Below are 17,571 nucleotides of genomic sequence, written 5' to 3'. Positions count from 1 at the left end.
GTAGTTACTCACCGATAACGGTATTTCTCTGATCCCATGACGGCACCCGTATATTCCCTCCCTTTCATGTGTGGGTGTGCACACTACTAATGTTTAGTCACGAGGTGTCGAGAAAAAAAAAAAAAAAAAGGAAAGGTTTAATTATTTTGTTGTTTAATAACCATTTAAGTTACAGCTGAAGTCCTGTCAAGGCTCTGTAAACCAAACTGAGGTGGAAGAGAGGTCCCGCCTTTTTAACCTGTGGGTTTCCTGTCCCTGAGGGCGGATCCCTCTCTCCGTGGTGCCGTGATGGGATCAGAGAAATACCGTTATCGGTGAGTAACTACGATATTTGCCTACTGTCTGAAACAGCCAACGGCCTGGATACATTCCCATCCCGCACTATAAGGTTGCACCCTGCTGGCCATCTCGATTTTATTGGTATCTGCGATATGCAGGAATAGAATAATTGAATCTGTAGATACTGCTTCCCTGTTCCATCATTCAGCCTGTGCCACATAGTCTCTGCTCAGTGGGCATAATGACATCAACAGATTGTGTCTGCTGTGCAGAGATTCAGTACACACATTGTACAGAGCTGAGCAATGCATTGGAACAGACGGGATGGGGGTGAGTAGTATTATTTTAATTATTGGTCAGTACTAGTATGGAAAAAATATGAAAATATTGGTGTCGTTATACTATGAGAGGGTCTGTGGAGTCATCATACTTGTGGGGAGGGGCATATTGTGTGAGGAGTTGTGGGTACATCACATATTGTGGTGGGGGCCATAATACTATGTGAAGGGCTGTTTGGATATCATACTTGTGTGAGTCGCTGTAAGTACATCAGAATTTTATGGAGTGCCATACTGTGCCAGTGACTTTGGTCATCATAATTGTGGTTGGGGCTATAATACTGTGTGAAGGGTGGTCGGAACATCATGCATGTGTGGGGGGCTCATAAAACTTTGTGAGGGGCTTTGGGAACAGAATTTATTATGTGCTGGCCATTATACTGTGTGGGTGACTGTGGGGGCCATCATACTATGTGAGGGTTGTCGGGCTCATCCTACTGTGTTTGAGGACTGTAGGGCCACCATAATGTGTGTAGGGACATCATACTATGTGTGAGGATATGTAGAGGCATCATTCTGTGCATGTGGTGTCTGTGGGGGTGTCACACTATATATGAAGACTGTAGGGACATCATATTGGGTGTGGGTTGATATAGGTACATCTACTTATTAACTATACAGTACAGACCAAAAGTTTGGACACACCTTCTCATTTAAAGATTTTTCTGTATTTTCAGGACTATAAAAATTGTAAATTCACACTGAAGCCATCAAAACTATGAATTAACACATGTGGAATTATATACTTAACAAAAAAGTGTGAAACAACTGAAAATATGTCTTATATTCTAGGTTCTTCACAGTAGCCACCTTTTGCTTTGATGACTGCTTTGCACACTCTTGGCATTCTCTTGATGAGCTTCAAGAGGTAGTCACCGGAAATGGTCTTCCAACAATCTTGAAGGAGTTCCCAGAGATGCTTAGCACTTGTTGGCCCTTTTGCCTTCACTCTGCGGTCCAGCTCACCCCAAACCATCTCGATTGGGTTCAGGTCTGGTGAATGTGGAGGCCAGGTCATCTGGCGTAGCACCCCATCACTCTCCTTCTTGGTCAAATAGCCCTTACACAGCCTGGAGGTGTGTTTGGAGTCATTGTCCTGTTGAAAAATAAATGATGGTCCAACTAAATGCAAACTGGATGGAATAGCATGCCACTGCAAGATGCTGTGGTAGCCATGCTGGTTCAGTATGCCTTCAATTTTGAATAAATCCCCAACAGTGTCACCAGCAAAGCACCCCCACAGCATCACACCTCCTCCTCCATGCTTCACAGTGGGAACCAGTAATGTAGAGTCCATCCGTTCACCTTTTCTGCATCGCACAAAGACACAGTGGTTGGAACCAAAGATCTCAAATTTGGACTCATCAGACCAAAGCACAGATTTCCACTGGTCTGATGTCCATTCCTTGTGTTCTTTAGCCCAAACAAGTCTCTTCTGCTTGTTGCCTGTCCTTAGCAGTGGTTTCCTAGCAGCTATTTTACCATGAAGGCCTGCTGCACAAAGTCTTCTCTTAGGCTACTTTCACATTTGCGTTTTAATCTGCAGCGTTTAATCCGCAAACGCAAGGACACGAAAAACGCACGAAAACGCATGTAAACGCAGCGTTTTAAAACCGCTTACGGTTACCGCATGCGTCATTAAAACGCTGCGTTTACATGCTTTTGCTTGCGTTTTCCATGCGTTTGCGTTTTTTGTGCGCATGTTGCAAAAATTTACTAGAGAAAAATCTAGATCACAAGAAACAGCCAATGGGACTACAGAGGGCGTGTATTATGTGAAATCTATATATAGACCCTAGGACAGCTGAAATCTTCAGATTTTGCTCCTGTATCCTGTGACAAGATGGATCTTCACATGGATAGCTTTTACTTCAAACTGGATCTGAGCATCAAGATTTTTCTGGCATGTGCGTTTGCTTGGGAGCAACACCGAAACCGGGAAAGACAGAGAAGGACACGGCGTAGGCGGTTTTGGCAACACCCCATTGTAGAACTGCGGGAGAGCCATGGTGCATATCACACCCTGTATGGTGAGCTCAATGAGAACCCAGAAAAATTCCCGGAATATACAAGGATGTCACAAGACTCTTTCCGGGATTTGCTTGATCGTGTCCAAGGAGCCATCCGGAGACAGGACACACAGCTCCGTAGAGCCATTCCACCAGAGGAACGTCTCCTGGTTACCTTAAGGTACGTAATAATTCTAAACAAAAGCTAGCCATAATTTTTGCAGGTCTGACATGTATTTTTGGCATTTTTGTAAATTATTTATTCTTTCTACAGATTTCTTGCAACTGGAGAGAGCTTGTCATCCCTTCATTTCCAGTACCGCCTTGGAATTTCCACGCTGTCCGGAATTGTTTTTGACACCTGCTGGGCTTTATGGAACGTTCTCCGTGAGGAATTTATACCCATACCCACGGAGGACATGTGAAAAGAAATTGCTGAAAAATTTTGGACTGTTTGTGATTTTCCCAACTGTTTGGGTGCGGTGGATGGGAAGCACATCCGGATTATCAAACCAGCCAGAACGGGATCACAGTTCTTCAACTACAAGAAATATTTTTCAGTAGTTCTCATGGCAATAGCCGATGCGGACTGTCGCTTTATTGCTGTGGACATTGGTGCTTTTGGCCGTGGCAACGATTCACAGACTTTTAAAAACTCTGATATGGGCCGACGTGTTTATGGCAAAAATTTTAATTTCCCACAGCCACGACCACTCCCCTACACACAAGGCCCACCGCTGCCATTTGTAATGGTTGGGGATGAAGCCTTTCAGATGAGTGAAAATCTCCTGAAGCCCTATTCAAGTCGGGACTTGAACCGCACAAAACGGATCTATAACTACAGACTAACCAGGGCCCGCAAAACAGTAGAGTGTGCCTTTGGGATTATGGTGTCCAAATGGCGCATTCTAGCAACTGCCATAAATCTAAAAATGGAAACAGTGGATGAGGTGGTAAAAGCCTGTGTGGTTCTCCACAATTTCATTCTGGCTAAGGAGCGACCCACCATAGAACTTGAGGAACCTGTTGCAAACCCTTTGCCTGATTACCGTCATCACCCACTGCGGTCAACAGTTGAAGTAGGCCACATGCGGGACCAATTTGCTGCCTTTTTTGATTCTGACATTGGGCGTGTGCCATGGCAGGACAATATGGTGTAAAATGTACTGGTGGCTTCAGGTCTGTAAAGTTATGTTTGAAATGTTAATGTTTTTTCTAATAAAATAATTGTGTTTTACTTTCTGAACCATGTCTCCTATCTATTTTCTTAACAAACCACTTAGGGTTTTTGGGTTTAGGTTGTTGACGTCATTGCGTCCTGTCTTGGTTCACTAGTAGCTATTTGCCGCAGACTGTATAGACGATGGCTGTTGGGTGTCGCAGTATTTGTCCAGTACTTAACATCAGTATTTGTAAGCCAAAACCAGGAGTGGTAGTTAAATGCTTAGTGGTGCATATGTATTTATTGAAATTTTCCTCTCATAGTTCCACTCCAGGTTTAGGCTTACAAATAGTGCTGTAAAATACAGAGCGAATACTGAGAGTGTGATGGCAGCCTACACCATAGATCTATAGTCATCAAGTCAGGGGTCTGAACTAATAAATTCATGATGCTAATTGCTCTTGAATTCATTTTTCCTGATACTTGTCCGGGTGAGTATAGATATGCCATGTATGACGTACATTGTCCCTTCACTTTGTGTGAAATATATGTATATGTACCCATAAGATAAAATGGAGGTAATACAATGCATTTCTAAAATCAGCAGGTCAGGGGTCATAAATAATGTTTCTGATAAGACACGACCTGTTGAGTATAGTTGTGCTGTGTATTACCACCATTTTGTCTTCTGTGTGCGACCAAAAGTCACGGAGTAAACCGAAAGAACTGTTTTTGGAGAAAATACAAGTGTTATTTTTGGGGGCAACCTCATATCTCTCAACCAAACACACACCAAGCTTCAATGTTCTGCTAATTAAGTACTGGAGGTTGGAGGTGGCTCCCAAAAAAGTGTTAGACGCATTTTTTGTTATTGGCGCACGGTGTGTGGTGACGGCGGCGAAATACACAATTAACCAAACCTTATTGGGGCAAAACACAGGTATATTAAACACACACAAACAAAAAAATTAACTCCGCCTGCTTGGGGTTGAGTGCCGATATTGTGGGGTGTCCAGTTGTGAGGTCTGGCTTATTGTAGCCGACATAGGGGTGGCAGGAGAAGGCGCTATGAAACTGCTGGGGTCAGGAAATTCAGGGATTGGGCTAGACACATGAGAGGGCTGAGACACACTGGAAGGGTGAGACAAACCAGACATTACAGACACATTGGGAGGTGAGGGGGGAGGGATAGCTATTGTGTTTTGCTTTTTTTTGCCTTTCCCCTTCCTTGTTTGGCCCGGGTTCGTTGTTGTGGTGGCAGGGAACGCCAGGGCAGGGTCCGGCAACGGCAGTCTTGTGGTGGTGCCAGGAAACGCCAGGGCAGGGTCCGGCAACGGCAGTCTTGTGGTGGTGCCAGGAAACGCCAGGGCAGGGTCCGGCAACGGCAGTCTTGTGGTGGTGGCAGGGAACGCCAGGGCAGGGTCCGGCAATGGCAGTCTTGTTGTGGTGGCAGGGAACGCCAGGGCAGGCTCCGGCAATGGCAGTCTTGTTGTGGTGGCGGGGAACGCCAGGCCAGGGTCCGGCAACGGCAGTCTTGTGGTGGTGGCGGGGAACGCCAGGCCAGGGTCCTGCGGCGGAACTCTTGTGGTGGTAGCGGGGAACGCCAGGCCAGGGTCCTGCGGCGGCAGCATGGTGGTGGCAGTGGAGGAGGCCCAAGCAGGAGCAGCAGTTGTCATGGTGGTGGCGGTGGGCTGACCCACTGCACTGGGCATGGTGGTGGTGCTATAATACGGTCCGGCAGTGTTTGGAATGGAGGTGGCCGTGCAGTGGTATGCAGCAGATGTCGGCATTGATGTAAAGCGTGACAGTGTGGGCACTGTTGGAAATGCCCCCACTGTCTGCTGAAAATACCGACTCTGCTGCATAACCTGCACGTAAGCAGCATTGCAGGCCTGCATAACAGTAATCTGGAGCTCAGGACTAAGGTGTTCCGACATGCCCTGTTCTATCTGATTAAAAAAATGATGTACTGGCCTCTGGAGGTCGGCTTTCACTTGGGCAAGGGCTGTGGTTACCTCCTGGATACGTGTGCTCATATGACAGTATCCAGTCGGTCACCCATCGCCTTGAGTCCCTCATGGAAGACCGAGCTCAAGTGCAAAAACTCGGGCATGAGTGACCTGTCCGCGGCCCTCTGCCGCTGCCGGGAGGAGCCCATAAAAAATTGGCTAGAGGCAGAGGACTGGGGAAGGGGAACACCTGATGGACCAGCTTCCTGGTCTCCAGGTTGTGTGGCAAGCCCACTTGCTGCAGCGCTGGAGGATGGCTGGGACGGGTCTGTGGCTGACTGATGAAGGACCGCTCCAGAACCTGGGCCAACAGTGGAGCTCCAAGTGCTGTGAAAAAAAAAATAATTATTATTATTAAACATTTACAAAAAGATAACTCAACAGTTAGATAAACATTCAGATAGGGAAAGGTCACACTAGCACTATTTGGAGTGAATTTTACATCAGAATTTGCAAGCCAGGAGTTCAACAGTAGGAAGAAAAGTTTCATAAAACCACATGCTCTACTTCTGCATGCATCAACCACTCCTTGGGGATTAAAAAAACTGATGTAAAATATGAAGAGACGATGGAGGCAATACAAGCCATATCTCTATACAAGCAAGCCACCTGTATACTCACCAGGACAAGTGCCAGGAAAAATGAATTGAGGAGCCATTGGCATCCTGAATTCATTATTTCTGACACCTGACTTGATGACTATAGATCTGTTGTGTAGGCTGCCGTCACACTGTCAGTATTTGCTCAGTATTTCAAATCAGTATTGGTAAGCCAAAACCTGGAGAGGAACTATGTGAGGGGAAAGTATTCAAAGAACACGTACCCCACTTCTGCATGTATCAATCACTCATGGTTTTGGATTCCAAATACTGATGGAAAATACGAATTGACGATGGAGGACATACAAGCCACCTGTATACTCACCAGGACAAGTGTCAGGAAAAATGAATTGAGGAGCCATTGGCATCCTGAATTCATTATTTCTGGCACCTGACTTGATGACTATAGATCTGTTGTGTAGGCTGCCGTCACACTGTCAGTATTTGCTCGGTATTTCAAATCAGTATTGGTAAGCCAAAACCTGGAGAGGAACTATGTGAGGGGAAAGTATTCAAAGAACACGTACCCCACTTCTGCATGTATCAATCACTCATGGTTTTGGATTCCAAATACTGATTCAAAATAGTGACCCAAAAAAACTAGCATTGTACACAACTTTTATTTTTATTTTTTAACCAATATACTTACGTTCTTCGTGCAAGGACCGGTCTCAAAAACGCAAGGATGCGGTGGTACTTGTATTTGCGTATCCTTGCTGCAGAACCACTTGGAAGCTGGCTCTCTTGGCGCAGGTCCTTGTTGAAGCGGTCCTTCATCGATCGCCAACGTGTTTTGACTTTTGACACTGTTGACAAAACAAAACATAATTGTTAGGACAATGGTCTTTTGACCGTGGTCACACAACTGTATGTGCTGTGAAAAAGTAATGACTTTCTCTCATCATACACAGTTGTGTGAGCATGGCCAAGGTATTGACTACATCACACTGCATTGCGATACTTACCAAATGCAGAATGGACCCGAGCCGGGGCATTGGCCCAGCCATCCCACAATGCTGCGGCCACCTCATTCCAAAGCCTCCGGATCGTCACATTGTTGGCGTGCAGTGGATCCCGGGTGTCCCACAATGCGACTTGCTCATGAACCAGGGAGATGAGGTGTTCATTCTCAATGAGGTCCTCATCCCCTTCTGGAACCTAACAACAAAAAGGACATTAATATTGGAGGCATTCACATACGGAAGACAGAAAACAGAATCAGAGGAATGGCATGAATATTGAAATAAAAAAAAACACTGGTGCTGAAGCAGAAGGAAAAGAAAGAGAGAAGTAGAAAGAAATGAAGATTCAAGAATTGTAAAGTGAGGATACAATAAACAGTCAGCCAGGTATACTTACACGATGCCGCCGTGTCACCCGACCGTGACTATGCTGCTCCTGCCCAGTCTCCTGCCCAGTCTCTTCCGCTGTAGAAGAAGTGGTCTGAAAAAGGGAAAATATACATTGTCATATGTGTAGATGTGACAGTGAATACTTACCAATCTGAGGAGGTGAATACTCACTTCACTGACATGTTCCCCTTGTGCAGGCCCAGGCGTTTCCTCATCAGAAGAAGAAGACATTCTGATGTGTGCAGAAAGAAAGAAATGAAAGAAATTAGGGCATATAGAGACAGAAAATAGAAAAGAAATGCATTGGATAGGATATACTCACATAGTTCTGAGGCTTGTTTGCTGCTCCAAGGGGCTGTGGGGCATCTCGTCTGCAAGGCAGTCTGATGAGTAGTGAACTGCCAATGTCCACTTCCTCCCTTTATCACCTTGTATGTGGGGGGTGGCTTATCAGTGTCTAGACATGTTTTTCTCAATTGAGACGCATGCTTCGGCAAACGCAAGCAAACGCATGTACAGAAAAACGCATGCGTTTACATAGACTACAATGCGTTTTTTCGGCGCAAACCTTGCGCAATCAGCCGCATACGTTTCCAGGCGGCAAAATGACGCCTCTAAAAATTACTACATGTTGCATCTCCGCGCCAAGACGCAGACGACTAGACGACCCATGCGTCGTGAAACGCGGCAAAACGCGAACACAGAAAAACGCATGCGTCTATAATGTTAAAGATAGGAATACACAACGCATGCGGATATTTGCGGATTAAACGCTGCGGACACAACCGCAAATGTGAAAACGGCCTTAACCGTTGTTGTAGATATGTGTCTGCTGCTAGAACTCTGTGTGGCATTGACCTGGTCTCTAATCTGAGGTGCTGTTAACCTGCGATTTCTGAGGCTGGTGACTTGGATAAACTTATCCTCAGATGCAGAGGTGACTCTTGGTTTTCCTTTCCTGGGGCGGTCCTCATGTGAGCCAGTTTCTTTGTAGTACTTGATTGTTTTTGCCACTGCACTTGGGGACACTTTCAAAGTTTTCCCAATTTTTCGGACTGACCTTCATTTCTTAAAGTAATGATGGGCACTCGTTTTTCTTTACTTAGCTGCTTTTTTCTTGACATAATACAAATTCTACCAGTCTATTCAGTAGGACTATCAGCTGTGTATCCACCAGACTTCTGCTCAACACAACTGATGGTCCCAACCCCATTTATAAGGTAAGAAATCCCACTTACTAAACCTGACAGGGCACACCTGTGAAGTGAAAACCATTTCCGGTGACTACCTCTTGAAGTTCATCAAGAGAATGCCAAGAGTGTGCAAATCAGTCATCAAAGCAAAAGGTGGCTACTGTGAAGAACCTAGAATATAAGACACATTTTCAGTTGTTTCACACTTTTTTGTTAAGTATATCATTCCACATGTGTTAATTCATAGTTTTGATGGCTTCAGTGTGAATTTACAATTTTTATAGTCCTGAAAATACAGAAAAATCTTTAAATGAGAAGGTGTGTCCAAACTTTTGGTCTGTACTGTATTTGAAGTGGAATAATGAGCAGTATGATTTCCTGCTTTTAATAAACTTTATAAAAAACTTTATAGCAAGCAGTAAATTATATGGTTCTGATTAGCTGTTGCAGGCAAGAATACATGTTGCAATGTTCCCTATTGTAACTTGTACTAACAGTAGCTGCTGCTCAACATACTTAATTGTGCTCAATATTAAGTGATAAAAATTAAGATATTATCTTAAGCAATGTTGAACGTATATTTCCACCTCCAAGATCCTATACCAATGTGTAGTAGGTGTAATATTATTATTAGCAAATGCCTCCAATTAGATATGTAGTATAGGTTTTCTGATTCGCTATGTCGCTTACCCCATGTGCAGGCATTATTATTATTATACCCACTACATATTGGGATAGGATTTTGGAGATGGGAGTGCCCCTTTTGAGTTCAGCTAGTTGGTTCGGCCCTCCACAACAGTCAGGGTCTCCCATGTGAACCTTTTGGGAAAATGAATTTCCTACCCCTGGCATGGTTACATGATATGGTCTGGCCACAGGGAAATCCACTGAAAATGTTAATTCAGCTGGGTCTAATCCATGGCTTTTCTGTTTGGCATTGATGGAAGTAATTTTAAAATCCACAGCATGTTATTTATTGTAAACAGATTTTTTTCTGGAACATGTAATTGGGGAATGAAATGCCCCATTCCAGAACATGTATACATAGCTTTACCTGCTGTTGCAAAATGTATATTTACATCTAATATTTAAAAAAAATAAGGATTAAGTAAAACTAAATTTGATACCATAAAGATGCAAAGACTTAGTGTGATTATTTTTTTTTTTTATCCTGCAGAGAAGATATTCACTTAGTCAGTAAACTTCACTGGTGACTACATGTCTCCCTCCATATCAATACTGCCCGCATATGGCAGTCTACATATCTGCTTTTTTAATCCTTGCACATATGACCTGTTGACAGTAGTGTGGGCTGTAATTATCAACACTTGCCTCTTAGCTGATTGACACATCCTATGTGAAAACCCCAACAAAGAGAAAACAAGGTGCTCCAACAGGTTTTTACCAGATAAAGTTCAAAACTCCGAATAATGAAATCCTTTAATTACATCTTGAAGCTCAATAAAAACCTCAAGGGAATCAGACAATTGCTTGTGAAGCTGGAAGCTCTTATAATTTTTCTGATTTCCTTCTTTATGCTGCATTAAATTCATATACAGTGGGGAAAATAAGTATGTGATACACTGCTAGTTTTGTAAGTTTTCCCACCTTCAAAGCATTGAGAGGTCTGTAATTTTTATCGTAGACACAATATACCCCACCAACAGACACACGTTATACTATATTAATCAATATCACTTAACCTTATCATTTTATATATATATGGTGTGATGGATCATAGTAATGGACACATCAAATACATGAACAAAGAACAATTGCGAAAGCAACAAATGATGTATTAGTCCAGAATTGTTAAAAAAAATGTTTTACTTAACTTTATCGCTAATACAGAAACCATGCAGGGAAGGTAAACATGTAGGGACTATCAGTGTGTGAGTTGCTGCTGTAAACAAGGGCACACTACACCCCAGTGGGGTCCCCCTATATATGTATACTACCGTTATTCCATCTGAGGTATAAGTATTGTAAATACAATCTATAATTCAAATTATATTATCTCAGAGGTAAAGGTAAAAAACATGGCTATAACAATAATTCTTATCCAATACCATAGTGTGATTCAAATCTCTATAATGTAACAGCCATCACATTACCTAAGAAAATAAACCACGGCTCCAGGGAAGATCCAGAGAGGTGTGTGTGCCCGCCCCAACGCGCATTTCAGTCCTGCCTTCGTCAGGGGGCACACACACACTCACACTGTGCAGCCTTATAAACATTTTGCCCCTCAAATGCCGCCAAATAGTGACACACACACTCACACTGTGCAGCCTTATAAACATTTTGCCCCTCAAATGCCGCCAAATAGTGAGTGGCGTCTGCCTCGCTAGTAAGCCACACCCCACCGGAAGTGACGCATGTATCGCCATGTGAACCAGGACGCCGCATGGCGTCACATGGCAGGGGGCGGAGCCACCCACCTTGTGCTGACGCCGAGAGCCGGGAGGAGCCATGAACACATCGAGACAGCGCGTGCAAATGAGAGATGAGCCATCAATAGCTACATTACCACATTGTATACACAGATCAAACACCAATGAAATTCCATCACAGCTAGCAAGAAATTATCTGTCATAACATGCAAAATACTTAAAATAGAATACAATAAATAAAGTATCCGTGCATAGCAGTTATTGGACATAACATATATAACACAATTAGCACAATGTAGCAAATTCATCGATGTGAGTAATGCACTATTGGTAAGATATAGTATATGGCAATTTTTATCATAGGTACACTTCAACTGTGAGAAACGGAATCTAAAAATAAAATTGCATTTTATTGCATTAAATAAGTATTTGATCACCTACCAACCAGCAAGAATTCTGTCTCTCACAGACCTATTAGTTTTTCTTTAAGACGTTCTCCTACTCTGCACTCATTACCTGTATTAATTGCACCTGTTTGAACTCGTTACCTGTATAAAAGACACCAGACCACACACTCAATCACATTCCAACCTCTCCACCATGGCCAAGATCAAAGAGTTGTCTAAGAACACCAGGGACAAAATTGTAGACCTGCACAAAGCTGGGATGGGCTACAGGACAATAGGCAAGTAGCTTGGTGAGAAGGAAACAACTGTTGGCACAATTATTAGAAAATGGAAGAAGCACAAGATGACTGTCAATCTTCCTCTGTCTGGAGCTACATGCAAGATCTCACCTCGTGGGGTAAAGATGATTCCGAGAAAGGTCAGGAATCATCCCAGAACTACACGGGTGGACCTGGTGAATGACCTGAAGAGAGCTGGGACCACAGTCTCAAAAATTACCATTAGTAACACACCACACCATCATGGATTAAAATCCTGAAGGGCACGTAAGGTCCCCCTGCTCACACCAGCACAGGTCCAGGCCTGTTTGAAGTTCACCAAAGACCATCTGGATGATCCAGAAGAGGCATGGGAGGAGGTCATTATGTCAGATGAGACCAAAATAGAACTTTTTGGTATCGACTCCACTCGCCATTTTTGCAGGGAGAAGGATGAGTACAACTCCAAGAACACCGTCCCAACCATGATGAATTGTGGGGAAACATCATACTTTGGGGTGCTTCTTTGCAAATGGCGACAGGACAACTGCACCGCAATAAAGGGAAGATGGATGGGGTCATGTATTGCTAGATATTGACCAACAACCTCCTTCCCTCAGTTAAAGCAATAAAAATGGGTCGCGGCTGGGTCTTCCAGGATGACAATGACCCGAAACACACAGCCAGGGCAAATAAGGAGTGGCTCCGTAAGAAGCACATTAAGGTCATGGAGTGACCTAGCCAGTCTTCAGACCTGAACCCAACAAAAAATCTTTGGAGGAAGCTGAAGCTTAATGTTTCCCAGCAACAGACCCGAAACCTGAAAGATCTGGACAAGATCTCTATGGAGGAGTGGGCCAGAATCCTTTCTGCAGTGTGTGCAAACTTGGTCAAGAACTACTGGAAATGTCTGACCTCTGTAATTGCAAAGTTTTCTGTACCAAATATTAAGTTCTGTTTTTCTATTGTATCAAATACTTATTTCATGAAATGAAATGCAATTTAATTATTTAAAAATCATACAATGTGATTTTCTGTTTTTTTTTTTTTTTTAACTTTAAGATTCTGTCTCTCACATGATAGACCTCTCCATTCATTGTAGGGGGGAAGATTTGTTTTCTACAGACCCTTCATACTATTCCTGTAATAGAAGAGGATGAGAGCAGGACAGATAAGGAGAGAGCTCATACTTCAAGTATATTGTATAATTGCATTATTCCGTTTGTAAATACATGTCTGAAAATTTCAATGGCTAGACAGTTAGTCATCCCACATCATCAAAGTTATCTATGGTATCCATTAAAAATGTAAGTTTAATTATTCAAACATATGTCCCGCACGTAGCAGTGTGGATTGTTTAACTCCCAGGGGAATGACATCACATGGTAGAAGGGAGCTAAGGGTCTAGCTACTATGAATATGAAATTAATGATTTGATACAGGCATTGTTCATATCTATTCCTTGTATGTTTGTGGTTTATAATATAGTATAGAGTGCCCATATACTAAATACATTTCAGTTTGCTGTCAACATGAGTAAAACAAAGTCTTGATTTTACAGCATTGAAATCTGCTGTGCACCACACAATAACAATTTTAATTACAAATGTTCTTGTAAATGCATGCCCTCGTGTGTAGTGGCATGTTACTCCACAGACCATGGCCAGGTCACTTCTTGGCTTTGATAATCATTGCCATCTGCTGATTAATGGCAGGTTTAGAGAAGTGCGTGGAACAGACTGCTCACTTCATTATGCTGTAGGTCGTATAGTCAGAAGTGAGGATAGTGTTTTTATAATTATAATCGTGTACAGACAGATAAAGTTCATAGAGTTTATTTTGAACTTTAATGTTTCAATAAAAGACGTTAAGTGGGTTTACAGATGACATAACCTTTTAAATGTAAGATTATCATTTTAAAAGTCACAGTATTATATTTCAGTCTGACCCCAAACCTCTTTCTAGATGCCCCTTTCCACACCACTGTTAATTTGTTTGGAAGCAAAAAGCCCATCCTAGATTGTTTCTCTTTCTCATAATCAAAGTATTTGTAAAGCTCTAGTCATGGCTAATCTGTTCTTTGCTTTTTGATTTAGGAATGCCAAACTATCAGCGTATTTGCACACGTTAAGTGCTTGTTGCATACCTTTCAGCATCAAAAATGTGTCTCTTGGTAGGAAAAATGCTGCATAAAAAAACGCACCTCATGTGTTTTTTCCCAGCCATTAGATTGGGTGAAAATCGCTGAAATAATTGACATTCTGTAGAGTTGAACCTGCATCAAATGTGCGAGGAGAAAATAAGAAACGTGTCCATGAAGGTTTCAGAAATCTCATTCACTTTGCTGGGACAGTCAAATGCTGCGTTTCCCACAGCAAAAACAAATGGGGAAAAATGCAGCATAAATGAGACATGCATACCTAACCTTTTATTATCATCAATGTAAGAAAATGGAATGAAGTATTTTTTCAGCATGAAGTCTGTCACCCAAAACACAATTTAAAGGGGTGGTCCAATACCTATACTGCCCTTTATAAATATTTATCTATAAGCACTTAGTCATATGTAGCCTTGACATGGCGGAGCAGATTTGGTACAATGTTGCCCTGTTTCACTGGTGATATATAGTGCTGGCTTGCCCAGAGCTAGCGCTGTCTCGTGAGAAGGCTTGTTCACGCACTCACTCGCTGCTGGAGTTCCTAAATCGGAGCACGTGCACACACACAGCTCTCTAATGTTGTCGCATGCTACACAATGTAGCGGAGCAGCTGCAGCCTAGAGTAGAGAGCTCTGCACATACACCTTGCAAGGTAGGAACTTTGACAGTGAGATCAGGCACCAGCTTTCTTCTGAGACAGTGCACCATAACTAGCATATGGGAATAAAAAGAAGCTTTTGCACAATGAAGGGAAAGATTTATAAACTAAAGATATGATTTTTATAAGAGCTAAGTTCCTCATATGAGAATGCACTCATTGATTTGGGGGTGACACTCTTTTTATTGTCACTTTTTTCTTTTACTTTAAAATCCATCACATTCATCATCATTATTAGCCCCTAAACAAAAAAATCACGTAAGGTACATATGAGGATGTGGTGCATTTACTCATTACGCCATAAATGTACGTGATTGATTTAAACTGTCATCACAAAAAATTACAGTGACGTTTTAATTAAAACTGATACCTGGCCAGTTAGCACCTCATCTCCAGTGCCAGGGAGAGCAATCAGGTTTGGTCCTGCCCAGCGATTGCTATGGTGGGTTTTGACAGTCTCAGCATTGTCACAGAGCTTGCTGTGAAGCAGTGAGTGCGTCGGGGCAAAAACCCTTGCGCCCTGCTACAAGAGATTAACTCCTTAGATGTCATTTTTAATAGTGGCATCTAAGTGGTTAACAGAAGGAGGGTAATCCGAGGCCAAGTAACGACCTTGTGGTCTGCCAGCTATGGTAGCCTGTATATAAATAAATGTTAAAAATAAACTAAATTCTTAATACTGGAAAAAAATTTCGAAAAAATATTTTGCACTAAAAATGCAGGTTTTGTGTAAAAAATAAAAGTTCACACACATTGCCAAGTCTGGAACTACCAAGCTATAAAACAGTTATTCATCTCACACAGTGAAAACGGTAAGAAAAAAAACTCCAAGAATGTAGCTTTCACCAAACTGACACAAAGCATAGAATAAAAAGTGATGCACGCGTCAAAAAAAAAAAAATGGTATCACTGAAAGTCTCTTCTGCCGTTTAATTTTTCTTCTCCATTGCAGAGCTCTTTGTTTGTAACGTTTAGGTTATAATTTATGTAAAGTTCAATTGGGCATTATCAGAGATTTGTCTCTGGGGGTGTGTGCTTCTTCCCCCTTTTTAGGTTCACAAATCATAAGCAGGCAGCAACAGACAGGGCAAAAAAGAACACGCCCTCCTCTCACTTTTCTCTGCAGCTGCTGTATAGAGACAGCAGAGCTGAGTTATCATTACAAACCCTTCAGCTCTCATCTCCCAGTGCTGACAGTTCTCACACTGCCCTCACACTGACTGCCATGAGATGAGATTTGTCAAGGATTGTACATGATGCATAACTTGGCCCTTATATACTGTAGCACATTTGCTGCAGAGATCAGTTAGAAGACATGCGTGTTTTCTTTTCTCGCCTTTTCTGTTGCTTTATGTTTATGATTTTTCAGCCTCCTACATAAATCTCTGGTGATGCATAATTGAACTATAGCATAACATTACAAGCTAATATCTCCAGAGAGGAGAAGTTTTAAAAATAAGAACTGTTTTACTCAGCTCTGCTAGGTCCTTAAAGGGTTAAAGGATGTGGCTTAAAAATACCATTTTTACATGGTGTTATATAACGCTGTTCTACACTAATGTTTCACTTATCTATAATGATCGATTTCACAGTGGAAAAAGCTTCAATTTGATGTTTTTACCCTTCATCGGAGTGATGGCAACATTTTCATCTTTGTAGTTGATCTGAGCTCATTAACTTTGCATGTGCTGGATTTTCTTAGGTGCAAGCCCGTGGATCTTTTCTTCTACTTATGGAGGTTGCGCGCTTGCTGGGCCTACAAGAAACAAACATGGCAACGGTACAGGACCAAAATCTTCTCCGGCTACTAACTCCCATAGCCAAGCTCTACACAGGAAAACAGGTACACTAGTCCACACTCTTTGCTGTTGTACATAAACATGTTTATGTATACAGTATATATTGAAGCACTTAAAAAATGGTTGTGCTTCCTAAATTTAGGAAAACATTTAAAATTGTGCATATTGTGCCGGAACCGGTTTCCTTGGCCAGAAAGTGGCACTTGTACAACCAATATGACCGGCATGATAACCAATAAAGTTATGTAAATGTGATGAATATCTGAGATAATGACCCCTGAGGAAGCCATCTCTTGTGGCAATATGTGAGGGGTCCTTTTTCCCATATGATCTTTTTTTCTATTAGCTAATTTAGCTTGGTGTCTCTGCTTATGGCACTTTATTCCACATAGTTATTCCATATTCTCTTTTAGATATTCTTTTGATACTGCATTATTTACTGTCTGTACCTTTATATTACACCTTTCTTCTTTACTAAATACTACTTGATATTACTTTAGCGATAGTGTCCATTTACCGTACATGTTTATATTGGTTATCATGCACAATATGCAAAATTCTAAATATTTTATTTGTATTGCTTAGGTTGTGTTTGTTACATAATAAGTATTAACATTTTTTTAAATTTAGGAAGTGCAACTGACCTTTTGTATAGCTCCCAACCGGGACGGATTTGGCGGAACTGTCCTGATTTGAGGGCTCAGTCACGCGTCCCAGCTGTACTCCTGACTCTGATACTTCTCCAACATTTTCATTGCTCCCGGAACTCTTCCTGGGGGGCAAGGCTGCTTCTTTGCTGAATGCATAAATTAAATTATATATTCACTTCATCTCCCACCTGTAATCAGTCTCCACAGGACTTGAACTCAGTGTCCACAGTCTGTTGCTTCACCAGTGAGCCACAACGCACAATGCTGGAGATATTAGAAATTGGTTACCTCTATATTGCAGTCAATGA

The 17,571-nt window shown here is 42.2% G+C and overlaps 1 protein-coding gene across 3 annotated transcripts in view; it reads left to right on the top strand.

Moving 5' to 3' along the window:
- The window catches only part of LOC143816555 (acyl-CoA dehydrogenase family member 11-like), a 175,334-nt gene that overhangs the window by 127,192 nt on the left and 30,571 nt on the right, over positions 1-17,571 (top strand). For all 3 annotated transcript variants that reach the window (XM_077297079.1, XM_077297087.1, XM_077297098.1), the window contains exon 10: positions 16,517-16,657. In XM_077297079.1, the coding sequence (XP_077153194.1) occupies positions 16,517-16,657 (141 nt within the window). The remainder of the gene's footprint in view (positions 1-16,516; positions 16,658-17,571) is intronic.

This window comes from Ranitomeya variabilis, chromosome 1, assembly GCF_051348905.1.
Source record: "Ranitomeya variabilis isolate aRanVar5 chromosome 1, aRanVar5.hap1, whole genome shotgun sequence".
In the NCBI taxonomy this organism is placed as follows: Eukaryota; Metazoa; Chordata; class Amphibia; order Anura; family Dendrobatidae; genus Ranitomeya; species Ranitomeya variabilis.
This window is presented reverse-complemented; position numbering and strand designations above follow the sequence as displayed.